Raw genomic sequence first — 11,752 nt, forward strand, 5'->3', positions numbered from 1 at the left:
GGAAGAGGATGTAATTGATTGCGATCAAGGCCGCATTTGGAGAGAGCATTTGGAATTAGTGAGCAAGTTAAGCGAGCGAATCGGAGGCTCCGTAGAAATGCTCCGAGCCAATTAGAAGGTGGTGAAGCGCCAAGAGGGGAGGGGGTGTGCGTGGAGGGATTAGGGGGTGTGAGATTATCAACCCCCTTATTATTATCTAAGAGTATTATAAACTTTTAATTCGGAAGGTGTTGTAATTAAGTGGTAACGCTGCCGCGCACGGTGCAACAAACCGGACGTTTTTTCCTCGGACGTAGAGCCTGCATCAGATCTTTGCAAGGGGGCGGGAGATGTGCGTCAGCCCTCAGAATGGATCGCTCCAGCTGAGACGCGGGGCGCTAAGGCTGATTGCCTTCCACGACGACGACACTGAAGCATTGAAGCGTTGAGCATTACTTCACACTGTCTATGGAACTAGCTCGACAGACGCCCGGCTTGTGAGAATGTCGAATTACAACGACGACAACCTCGCCTACGGCGATTACCACGATGAAGGGCAGCAAGGCGAAGGAGAGAGGGGCATCATCGGGGACGTCACGAAGCGCTTCTTTGGCAGAAAGCCTCAAGCTCAGCAATCGGTAAGATATCCACACTTTTAGAAGGATTATGAGTCTTGGGTCCTCTATTTTACATCACTTCTGAGCTCCCTGACTTTAAGGTTTTCCAGTGAAGCTAGGTTATATTCTCTCAATCCGAGCATTCGCCGTCAATCTTCCATATGTTGATCTTACTTTGCTAGACTCATCCTGAAAACTCCCCTAAACTGACACAACAACTACAGGACGTCACTCAAACCTATCAACCTCATCTCCAAGGTCAATCGCCTCAAGGCCAGCCACCACCTACCTCAGGGTCCTCTGCCGGCGGAATGTCATTCGTATTCGATAAATTGCACTCCTCGATACATGCCATCGGCAAAGAAGTCAAGAACCGAATGTCTGCTCCCGGGGACAGTCATAGTCACACCCACGAAGCCGGCGTCTGTAGCGAAGGCACACATGATGAACATCAAGACCATCGGTTCCTGAGCTTTGCACCGCAACGAGCAATTGGAAATGATATAAAGTGGTATGTGGATGCCTGTGGGTATATGTGGGCAGTGTCAATCGCCCTAGAGCGGGCAAAGGAATCTATCTGGATTCTTGACTGGTGGCTGTCGCCAGAATTGTATCTTCGAAGACCTCCTGCCGCGCATGAGCAATATCGTCTCGACCGGATGCTGGGAGCTGCAGCTGCACGAGGCGTCAAAGTCAACATTATTGTGTACAAAGAGGTCACACAAGCCCTTACTCGTAAGTTGATAAATCCAACAATACCCGATTACCTCCACTCCCTTCTCCCTGAGACAACCGATCCGATCACAAGGTTCCTCACAAGAGCGGGCCTACACGTTACATTCAAATCGCTCGAGAAAGTAGAAGAGGAGAGTCCACTAATCGCGCCTCCTATATTAGTTTGTTCGGCACACACCAAGCATGCTTTGGAGGCTCTTCATCCCAATATTGCCGTCTTCCGCCATCCCGACCATCTACCTGACCGTCAGAATCTCACATCATCTTTCATTACATCCATGCAGAACATGAACTTCTCTACTGCATCCTTAGCGAAGCTGCCTGTGGATAGCTTAAAAGCCATATACGGTATGAACGACGATTCAGTTCTTTACTGGGCCCACCACGAAAAGCTTTGCCTAGTCGATGGACAGATCACCTTCATGGGCGGTCTAGATCTCTGCTACGGCCGATGGGATACCAATCAACATTCCATTGCCGATGCCCACCCAGGAAATCTGGACGACATCGTATTCCCCGGACAAGACTACAACAATGCGAGAATAATGGACTTCCAGGATGTCTATCACTGGCAGAATAACAAACTGGATAGGACGACGAGCTCTCGAATGGGTTGGTCAGACGTCTCGCTCTCACTTAGCGGCCCAGTAGTCAAGGACTTGCAGACTCATTTTACACAGCGGTGGAATTTCATCTACGACGAGAAGTACACTGTACGAAAAGACGTTAGATACTCCAAGTTCCCCATCACTGGAGATCTCTCAACCGCTGGATATCCATCTTCACAGCCATCAAGAGGCATCGAAGAGGGCGACCGTGGATTAGAGTATGGCAACGAGGGAGAACGAGGATTCTCCGGTGGCGATGACGGCGCTGAGTCGGGCAGGTTTCGACATCAATTCTTCGACAAGGTTGGAGAGGGAATGCGGCGGCTCGATCAACGATATGGTCAGCACGGCGGCTACCAAGGCCAACAAAGCTATCAGGGGTCACAACAAGGTGGCGTTTCTTGTCAGCTCACCAGAAGCTGTGCTAAGTGGAGTCATGGTGTTGCTGTTGAGGTAAGTACTCAAGCTTATCTAATATATTATAGAATGGTATTAAAATCTTCAGCACTCGATCGCCAACGCTTATATCGAGATCATAAGAAATAGCCAGCACTTCGTTTACATCGAGAACCAATTCTTCATTACCGCCACCGTCGATAATCAGAAGCCGATCAAGAACAAAATTGCCGCTGTCATTGTCGAGCGCATCATTCGTGCAGCAAGAAACGGCGAGAATTACAAGATGATGGTCATGATTCCAGCCATCCCAGCTTTTGCAGGCGATCTCAAGACAGAAGAAGCACTGAGCACTCGCGCGATCATGGAGTTCCAGTACGACTCTATCAACCGAGGTGGACACAGCATCTACGAGAGCATTGCTCGCGAAGGCATCAACCCCATGGACTACATCCGCTTCTACAATCTACGCAGCTACGATCGAATCAACGCTAGCGGGGCTATGCGCGAAGCAGAGAAGCAGAGTGGTGTGTCTTACGAAGAAGCCCGTAGTCAGCATGACGTCGCGGTTGGCGGTGTATATGATGGGGAGAAGGGTCAGGAATATCAGGCCTACCAACCCCCTGGATCCCAGCCCCCGCCATCATTGCCAGTCTACGAGATGGATGCTGGCTATGGCCAACCTCCAGCGCCAGTTCCCACAGGCGCCTACCAGCAATACCAGCAACAAGGAGCCGCCAAGGTCGGTGGGCCTATGGGAAGTGGTCGCTGGGACTCTGTCAGCGAATGCTATATGCTCGGCGGCGAAGACATCAGGAACGTCCCTTGGGAAGGCGGCGGGATGGACGAAATTGACGCCTTCGTCAGCGAAGAGCTCTACATCCACAGCAAAGTAAGCCTTTCCCCATACACCCACCCCCTACCCACCATCCCGCTAACATCCCCCAAGCTCCTCATCGCCGACGACCGTATCGTAATCTGCGGCTCCGCCAACCTAAACGACCGCTCCCAACTCGGCGACCACGACTCCGAAATCGCCCTCATCATCGAAGACCCCGCGCCCGTCGACTCCTACATGGGCGGCCAGCCCTTCCGCGCCTCCAAATTCGCCTCCTCGCTCCGCCGCCAGCTCTTCCGCAAGCACCTCGGCCTCCTGAGACCCCAGGTCATCGACCGCCCCGACGCGAACTTCGAGCCCATCGGCGTCCCGAACGCTTACGACTGGGGCTCGCCCGAGGACATCCAGGTTATCGACCCTATCTCGGAGGATTTCCAGGCGACCTGGAACTACCGCGCGAAGACGAACACGGACGCGTTTGCGCGGCTGTTCCACCCGGTGCCGTTTGATGGGGTGAAGAACTGGAAGCAGTACGATGACTACTACGAGCGATTCTTTGCACAGGACGTGAAGGAGAAGGAGAACAAGAAGCCATCGCTGTACAAGTGGGGGCATGTGGTTGCGGAGGAGTTTTCCGCTGGGGAGCAAGGGCTGCGGGAGGTAAAGGAGGTACTGAGTACGATTAAGGGGACGTTGGTGGAGATGCCGTTGTTGTTTTTGAAGGAAGAGGATATTGCGAAGGAGGGGTTGGGCCTGAATGCTTTTACAGAGGAAGTGTATACTTAATGCTTCAGTTGGGGTCCTGAGCGGGGCTTTCGAAGACCTTAAGTGTAGACAACAGGATGCCACATGTTTTGGACCGGGGCGGCGGGATTTCTCGTGCTTCTTGGTTATGAGTTGATAGGATTGTGGAGTCGTGGCAGTTGTTTATAACTTCAAAGCAACAGGGTCATGCTGCAAATTCTCAGAATAAAGATATTGCTGGTGTTCTGCTGCATGGAAGTTCTCGGAGGCATTGTATGAATCGACAGAGAGTGCGTAGCTTATGGAACGCCTAGATGCGAGATGATGTGGATATTCAATAGCTCCTTTCGGGCTTCAAAGGTATTCGTGCTCAGCCACTGTAGTACGAACTCATCTCCAACAACACCAGAAGCCGGTCAATCGTGTTCTCCTCACTCGTGCCTTTCCCTTTCCCATACCCCCGCTTCCCGGTCAGTCCTCTACACACGCTAATGAAGACTCGGACTTTTCCTTTGAAGAGGGCATACAGGTCCTCGGGACCTGCTTCGGTCATCTCCGGTTTCGTGTTCTTCTCCAACGTAATATACCGGTTATCAGTATTGAGCTTCGAGAACGATAGAATAGCATCAAAGGTTTCCTCTAGTAGCGTCAAAACCTGTTTCTGCCTCCGCCTCAGCAGCAACGAGAACATGATGCGATCCAAGCACTGGTCATGAGCCTTCTTCAAGCTCTCAAGCCCTTCCCTGACGAGAACGCCTATAGTGCCGACCTTATCTTCATTCTCTAGCCGAGCTTCGACAGAGTCGAGGAAGTCTTCAAAAGCAGTCCAGTGATCGCTTATGCCTGTCTGGAAAATGTAAAAGCTCACCGCCGAAACGAAATGATGCGCCTCGTTTCTGAAGCGTCGAGATGCGGGAGTCGTGTATGTGCGTGGAAGATGCGAGACCACAAACATCATGCGAGTAAGTCGAAGGAGAAATTTGAATATCAGGTCGTATTTTTCCAGAGCCGCGGATGTGATGACGAGATGGAGAGGGGAGGGTGGAATGTATTGTAGACGGAGAAAATCGAGCGCGTAGAGGGACTGCGGGTCCATGATCTTTTCCATCTCAGATTCAGGGAGGGTTCGGATTGCGAAATTGAGCTGTCCGGGAAGCTCTTCGCGGTCTTTCTTCAGACGGTAATCTAGCTTCGCTTTTTGTTTGACAGAGGACTGGTAGAGACGGGAAGAATGGAAGCTTTCACTCAAAACACCCATTAGAGCTAGTCTTAGCTCTGAGCTTGCAGGTGGCCACGTTGTGCGGGAACCTAGTTTCAGGCCCATTTGAATGCCACTGCGAACGGTGCCCTTCTGGCGTTCCGCTGCTTCTAATTCAGGGCTGAACAGAGCGGAGGAAAGGCGTGATAAGAATACGCCGTCGCCTAGTAAGTGGTATTGTCGTTGAAGTGAGAAATGTAGGCGCAGTTGATGTGATCGGAAGAACAGCCGGAGAGTTGTGGCGTTAATCATGCGCGCTTGCGCAGCTAGGATTGGAATAAAGGAGAGGTATGGGGTCAAAGACAGTGGGGGTGCGAATTCCGAATCATTCGGGCTTTCAATCCGAGAGTTTGACGATATAGTTCTCAATACTAGCTCCTGAAGTTCGTCTGGCAATGTATTAGAATCCTGCGTGGGAAGTGCGTCGAACGTCCGAGCAGACTCTAAAAGGTATTGTTCAAAATTTTGATCCAGCATCCCATCTGAAGCTCGATGATCGATGGTGTCGGCCCCTAAATGAGATGCAGAAGCATTTGGAGCTCCTCTGAGCTCTTGAATAGCACTCATGACTTCCATCTCGTACGTCTTAGCCTTCTCCGATACTAGCTCAAGATCTGCCCACGAGAACTTCCACTCTAGAATCGGAGCTATAATGTCGAACTTTCCGGGTATAGCTAGTGGATGTTCAGGATGATGTGACTTCAAAAAGCGAAGGCTGTTCCCCGTCTCAAAAATCGCTGCTCCATCTTCGTCTGTAATGAAATCGGGCATCATGTCGGAGTTGTAAACGAACTCGGGTACCGCTGAGTCTTCTGCGCCGTCCACAATTTCAACAAAACTCTTCTCAGCACTAAAGCTTGTGACAAGCTCTGTGTGAGTGCCCGTCCACTCCCCAACTAGTTCAAGAAATGGACGAGCAACAGTGGACAAGATCTGGGCAGCAATTTGACGGACCCCATCGTCCCCTTGATCTGAGGACTGGATTCTATGGTACAACATTGATACCACCTCTTCATTCGTCCGACCAGTTGTTATAGTGTCTACCATGCTTTTGAGATGCATCAGTATTTCCTGTGGCTTTTCGAATACCTGCTGCAGTTGCAGCATAGACTTAATGTTGTTTGATTGCTTCCCAAGATAAGTCTCGAATGTCGTAAGGATAGTCGAAACCGCGTTCGCCAAAGCTACTCGTGCAGGAAGAGCATTACTAGATGCGTAGGTGTGCTCCGTGAAAGACCTTAGCTGTCGAAAAGTGGTACCGTTGGTCAAAAAGCGGTTTATGAAGTTTTGAGATGAAACAAGACTACAGCCTGGTATTCGACCGTCTTCGAGAGCCTGGATGCAGCGATTGGGGTCCTCTCCGCCGAAGGTGAACAACACTGAAGACCGGCCGAGTCCAAGACTCACTAGAGATTGGAGAAGTACAATGGGTTTTACGACTCTCTCTGCGCCTTTATGACCTCCATTTTCCTGTGACAACTCTTGAAGTGCCGCATCGAACGCATCTGTGCTGGCCTCTGAAATATAGGCTGAACGAGGCTCATTGCTTCCGGGGTTCTCAAAGGACTCCCATGTATAGAAAGCAATATCCTTGTCTGCGGGTCCCAAATCGAACGCGATCTTCCATATGTCCTCCTTCTCCTCTTGCAGCTCGGTATCAGGTTGAGTTGTGGATTCATCGGGTATACTGGGGTCTGAGAGGGATCCAAATTGGAAAGTCTCAAGATCTGGAAGATGAAGGGCTTGATCGAGGGTCCCCTTGGGCGCATATGGGTTTTCTAACTGCAAAGATGGAACTATCATGTGGTAAGATATTGTACGACGCGTAGTTGAAATGACGCGACAAACTCACTATCCAGTTCTATAGCTGAAAACAACGAGGACTTATAGGTCAACTCCTTCTCGAAATACGTGGAGGGCTTCCAGAGGTTGACAGATGTGAAGACATCCTCCAGGTGGTCGTGGGCGTCCATGGCAGATTGTGTGGTGTTGAGTTTTGAAGACGTCCCCTGGTCCCCACTTCCGACGCCAGGAACGCGATGACATCTGCACAATTTCTCAGCCCTACGCTGCACCTCACTCCCGCATCCAACCACACCAACTCCACCATTCACCAAGAATCCACACTATACACTTGGTACCGCCTCTTCAGTCTCTGCCCACAATGCCTCCCCGGAAACGCGCCAAAATCAGCGCCGCCTCCACTCCCCTCGCCGAATCCCAACCCAAGACCCCCGTAGAGAGCGGACCAACAGCTGCATCGCAAGACCGCTCCCCCCAAAACGAGAACCTCCTAAACGACCCATGGACAGACGGGCAAGAAACTCAGCTCTTCAAGAGCATGATTAGATGGAAGCCCACCGGTACGCCCATCTCCATCAACTCCAGCTCGTGGTCAAACTTATCTCCACGATTATACAAGGCTAACGCATATCTTATATTTCATCTAGGCATGCACAAACACTTCCGCATGCTCAGCATCCATAATTCCCTCTCCACCCACGGCTTCGCCTCCCCCAATGCCCCCCACACGCGCATTCCAGGCATCTGGACCAAACTGCACACCCTCTACGACCTTGCCGCCCTCGACGAGCGCGAGAACGCGTATACATTCAATACATACCGGGACAGTCCTGGTAGCACTGAGGAATCCATCCCTTCCTTTCAGCTTCCCGAAGACGAATTCGGCGAAGAGATGTGGGGCCGGAGATTCGCGGGTCCCGACGACGAGGGCGCTGAATCGCCCCCAGAGTTCTTGCCGATTGAGGACGACAGGAAGCTATACCGGCCTGGGATAGGGCTACTGAGCGACTTACATGATTCCGTAAGGGAGCGGGAGAAAGAGGAGAGTCAAGCAAGCCCGTCGACGCGGCCAAGAGCGGGCACGAGGGGCGGGCGTGGCGCGGCGAAGGGCCGGGCGGGGAAGGCGGTGCAGGTGGCGAAGAGTGCAAAGGCGCAGAGTGCGGTGTCGGAGAGTGCGGAGGATGAAGAAGAGGAGGAAGAGAGTAGTGAGGAGGCTAGCGAGGAGTCGGAGTCGGAGGAGGCGGCGCCGGCGAAGGGGGCGAGAGGGGGACGGAGAGGGAGGCCGAGTAGGCGGGGGAGGAAGAGATGAGGAATCCTAGGGATATCTTGGCTCCTTTCTTGTGGTGTGCGAGTCCTATATACCCATATACCTTCTTTTGAGAGCAAGAGCTATCTCCTTGAAAGGGGTTTGATTTCATAAAACATACCAAGCTCATATCTCATGTATTCTTGGTTTAACCAGTGTATTAGCCTCATTTTCCCATCAATCCCCACACAAAACTACATCGTTTCTGGACACCCGGTTACATACTCCCATCCTCCGATCCATTAAGTACGCCAAAATCCCTGTCAATCCTCCTCGCAATCAGAATCTCTATCCTTGAAGAATACACCACGATCTTCTTTCCATCCCCTCTTTTCCTGAAGTGGAGAGCCGGAACACCCGACCTTGGGTTTTTCCTTCCCCTTCTCTCTCAAACCGGCCGCCTTTCGCGATTCGCTAGTAGATTCCACTTTCTGGAAGGGAAGCGGCGGCAGGACTGGTGCGGCGCCCACAGCCCCTGACACTTTGATTGCTGACGCGACACTGTGTGGTGCCCTACTATCTGCGGATGCCGCTGATGGGGGTTCATCTGCTTCGGGCTTATTGAGAAGTTTGGAAGATTTCAAGTCGCCAACAGCTTTGATAACCATGACTTTTCCAGGATATCTAGACGCTCGTGTGCCGTCGCTGATCATATTCGTATGGTAGTTCAGAAGGCTCTTGAGCGATGACATGTTGAGGTGGTTCTTTGGGTCTTTGGTTGTTGTTTGCTCGTCGTTGATGGATTCGGTATGGATCTTGGATCCCTTGCTCGAGGATTCCGAAAAACTCGAGTTCCCTTGGTCGGCTGAGGAGGAGGAGGAGGAGGAGGAGGAGGAGGATGAGGATGAGTAAGAGGTCGACTTGTGGCAGGGCCGTCCGTCAACTTTCGAAGATGCGCATTGAGGCATGTTGATGTTTTGTGAGTGATGGAGACGGGTAATGGTTTGATTGGTAGATATTGTGAAGCGTTGGTTTTAAGATGAAGAAGTGCTGGTCGGTCTCTGCTTGGGGTTTGTTGAAGGTAGCAGAGGCAGGGAAAGTTGTATATTTATACTGCCATGGGGAGCCCGAACTGACTCAAGCGGTCACGATTCCTAAAGAAGTGGTCATCGAAATTGACGACTCGGGAAGTCTTCGTCAAGGGATAGAGTCAACATGATCAAAAGTGAGTCACTTCAATAGACAACGGTTTGATGACATGAAAGTAAGAGAATACATGTGTTGCTCATTTATCTGGGACTCTAACCTGCTGCCCCCCGAAGAATCCAATTTCCACTTGACAACAGCACCTTGTAAGCAATTCAATACCTAACATGGTTCAGAAATAATTTAACAAAAACTAAAACACGCAAAGGACATCCCGTCAGAACAAGAAACCATGTCTCTCTAAACTGAATCCAAAACTACATTGCCAGATTTCCCCAAATCTCTCCCTTTAGACCCCTGACTAACATGCATCCTATCCAGGACTTTCTTTAACAAATGGTATTTCCTAGAAAGCATCCGTTTTTCCGCGTCTCGATCAACCTGACACTAGGAATTTTCAATGCCCTCTTTCGTCTCCGTCGAATCTTCCGACCTTCTGCGGCCTCGCTCTGTCTTCAGTGTGCTCCTCTCTTCTTCAATCACGGGATCTCGTATAACCTCGATTATCGTCTCGTCGCTTTGTTTGAGAGTGGGCTCTTGGGAGCCGCTCGGATTGCTAGAAATCGCTTGAGCGTGGTTGTCGATGTCTTCGCCAGCTAGAACTTTTTTTTTGCCGTCCGGGGCCTGAAGATGAAGTTTGGGGATCTTGCTCGGAGAGTTTACAAGGTTGATGTATGAGGAGCCGCTGGAGGCCTCTGAGCTGTGGGATGGCCGTTCTTCGGACTGAGATTCGTCGGAGGCTCCTTGGATTTTGAGTTCTCGACGCCGCTTTTGATAACCCTCTGTCAGAGTACCGTAAACATCCCAGTAATGGTCCAAGCTCATGGTTGCGTGATAGGTGGAGCTATAAAGTGGTGCAATTGATATGGATATGTAAACAATCGAGTATTGAAGAAGTGTAAGCCTATCTTTGCTTTGAGGTTTGTTGAAGATTTGTATAGGTAGAATGATACTTCGTTGAGGAGGACGAAGTGACTCAAGAGAGTCTAAATTGCCCATGACTAGTCATCGGTCCTTAAACAAGAAATTCATTCAAAACGGAGAAAATCGAGTCAACGATCTGTGATTTAAAAATCACTTTTCAGAGTCTTACGCACCTCTCTGAGTCCGCACAAATGCTGCTGTATGTACTGTATATTATGCAAAGGGAACTCCGAGCAGCCGCCCGCTGGAGAATTCAATATCTACCCGGCATCCTCGCCTTTACAAATAACCGGACCTCCAACACAGTCTTACTCGCAAGTATTGTATTCACGATAAGAAAGTGCATCCCTCTACATCACCTCCATAAACCACAGTAGCATATTCACATAGCTCTTCCATATAAAACCTAAAAAGAACCCCATTTGCCTGAATTTCAAATAACTCCGTCTAAACATTTCCCTTCCTCGGAAGCCTATACTTCTTCGCCTCACGATCTACTCCAAAATCAGAATCTCCATCGTCATCTTTCATCCCCTTCCAAATCATTTCGGCGGCGCCAGATGTGCTCTCTTCTTTTCATCCTCTTTGCCAATTTCCCTCGCTATCCACACAACGCTGACAGCTCTTTCAAGATTGGGATTTGGGGGCTTTTCGGCACTCCGGTGTTTGCTAGATGCTAGAGCGACGCGAAGGTCGAACTCTTCGATGGATTCTTGTTTGCCGTTCGGGACTTGAATCGTGATCTTAGGTATCTCGATCGACGATGCCGCATCGTTGGGGCTTGTTTGGTCCTCTGGGCGGCTGCTGGAATACTCTGAGCTGTGGGAAGGGCCTTCTCCGTGTTGAGGCTCTGGGAAGACCTCGTGGTTTTCGAGGCGTTGAGAATTTTCTCTTTGATCCATGGTAGGGTTATGGTGAGAGATAAAAGAGGGATGATATGGTTGATATGGGTATGTAAAGATTCGCTCAGGTGTTGATAAAATAATAAGATTGCATTTAAATGGGGTTCGTCTGAAAGTTTTAGAAGCAGAGCAAGGTATTTATGCTACGATGGGGAGCTCGAACTGACTTAAGCGATTGCGAGTCTCCAGAAGTGGTCATTGAAATGAAGACTCAGGAAGTCTTCAACAAGAGGTAGAGTCAATATAATCAAGGGGAGTCACTGCAATACCTTATCACTACAATACCTCATCACTACAATGCCTCGTCATTAAAATCCGTACATTTTTTTACCGCTAAGTGAGGAGCTTCATAGTATTTGCGCATTCCAAATAAGAGAGGAATCCGGCATTTTGGGCGATTGCTAAACTTGCGAGGCTACCTCAAACAGCGTCAATAGGGTATACGCAGATTGGAAGTGTATCCGTTGCCCCTATGGAGGCCCATAGACAGTGTCGA

The 11,752-nt window shown here is 50.3% G+C and overlaps 5 protein-coding genes across 5 annotated transcripts; 2 read left to right on the forward strand and 3 right to left on the reverse strand.

The window, feature by feature from the left end:
- Nucleotides 1–482: 482 nt before the first annotated feature.
- Nucleotides 483–3,959, forward strand: BDZ99DRAFT_513869 (phospholipase D/nuclease; the record flags this gene model as incomplete). The annotated part of the gene is made up of 4 exons (XM_033724757.1): nucleotides 483–617; nucleotides 821–2,392; nucleotides 2,445–3,227; nucleotides 3,285–3,959. The coding sequence occupies 4 exons, from the start codon at nucleotides 483–485 to the stop codon at nucleotides 3,957–3,959; spliced, it is 3,165 nt and encodes a 1,054-aa protein (XP_033584603.1).
- Nucleotides 3,960–4,157: 198 nt separating this feature from the next.
- On the reverse strand, nucleotides 4,158–7,148 carry BDZ99DRAFT_565355 (uncharacterized protein; the record flags this gene model as incomplete). The annotated part of the gene is made up of 2 exons (XM_033727468.1): nucleotides 4,158–6,971; nucleotides 7,028–7,148. 2 exons carry the CDS (start codon nucleotides 7,146–7,148, stop codon nucleotides 4,288–4,290), a joined length of 2,805 nt encoding a protein of 934 aa, XP_033584604.1. The 3' UTR covers nucleotides 4,158–4,287.
- Nucleotides 7,149–7,261: 113 nt separating this feature from the next.
- Nucleotides 7,262–8,622, forward strand: BDZ99DRAFT_431888 (CT20-domain-containing protein). Its single transcript, XM_033717306.1, has 2 exons — nucleotides 7,262–7,538; nucleotides 7,626–8,622. Exons 1-2 carry the CDS (start codon nucleotides 7,340–7,342, stop codon nucleotides 8,285–8,287), a joined length of 861 nt encoding a protein of 286 aa, XP_033584605.1. The 5' UTR covers nucleotides 7,262–7,339; the 3' UTR covers nucleotides 8,288–8,622.
- Nucleotides 8,548–9,192, reverse strand: BDZ99DRAFT_493415 (uncharacterized protein; the record flags this gene model as incomplete). The annotated part of the gene is made up of 1 exon (XM_033723231.1): nucleotides 8,548–9,192. The coding sequence occupies one exon, from the start codon at nucleotides 9,190–9,192 to the stop codon at nucleotides 8,548–8,550; it is 645 nt and encodes a 214-aa protein (XP_033584606.1).
- Nucleotides 9,193–9,457: 265 nt separating this feature from the next.
- BDZ99DRAFT_565358 (uncharacterized protein) lies at nucleotides 9,458–10,350 on the reverse strand. Its single transcript, XM_033727469.1, has one exon. It carries the CDS (start codon nucleotides 10,253–10,255, stop codon nucleotides 9,818–9,820), a length of 438 nt encoding a protein of 145 aa, XP_033584607.1. The 5' UTR covers nucleotides 10,256–10,350; the 3' UTR covers nucleotides 9,458–9,817.
- Between the last annotated feature and the right edge of the window lie 1,402 nt (nucleotides 10,351–11,752).

This window comes from Mytilinidion resinicola (genome assembly GCF_010093595.1).
Source record: "Mytilinidion resinicola strain CBS 304.34 unplaced genomic scaffold BDZ99scaffold_1, whole genome shotgun sequence".
NCBI classification, from domain to species: domain Eukaryota; kingdom Fungi; phylum Ascomycota; class Dothideomycetes; order Mytilinidiales; family Mytilinidiaceae; genus Mytilinidion; species Mytilinidion resinicola.

What these genes read in the sequence shown, in the direction of transcription:
- BDZ99DRAFT_431888 (XM_033717306.1), top strand. Translation starts at nt 7,340, where the DNA reads ATGCCTCCCCGGAAACGCGCCAAAATCAGCGCCGCCTCCACTCCCCTC. An exon ending in GATTAGATGGAAGCCCACCG is followed by an intron (nt 7,539 to 7,625) that starts GTACGCCCATCT and finishes TATTTCATCTAG; the next exon opens with GCATGCACAAACACTTCCGC.
- BDZ99DRAFT_565358 (XM_033727469.1), bottom strand. Translation starts at nt 10,255, where the DNA reads ATGAGCTTGGACCATTACTGGGATGTTTACGGTACTCTGACAGAGGGT.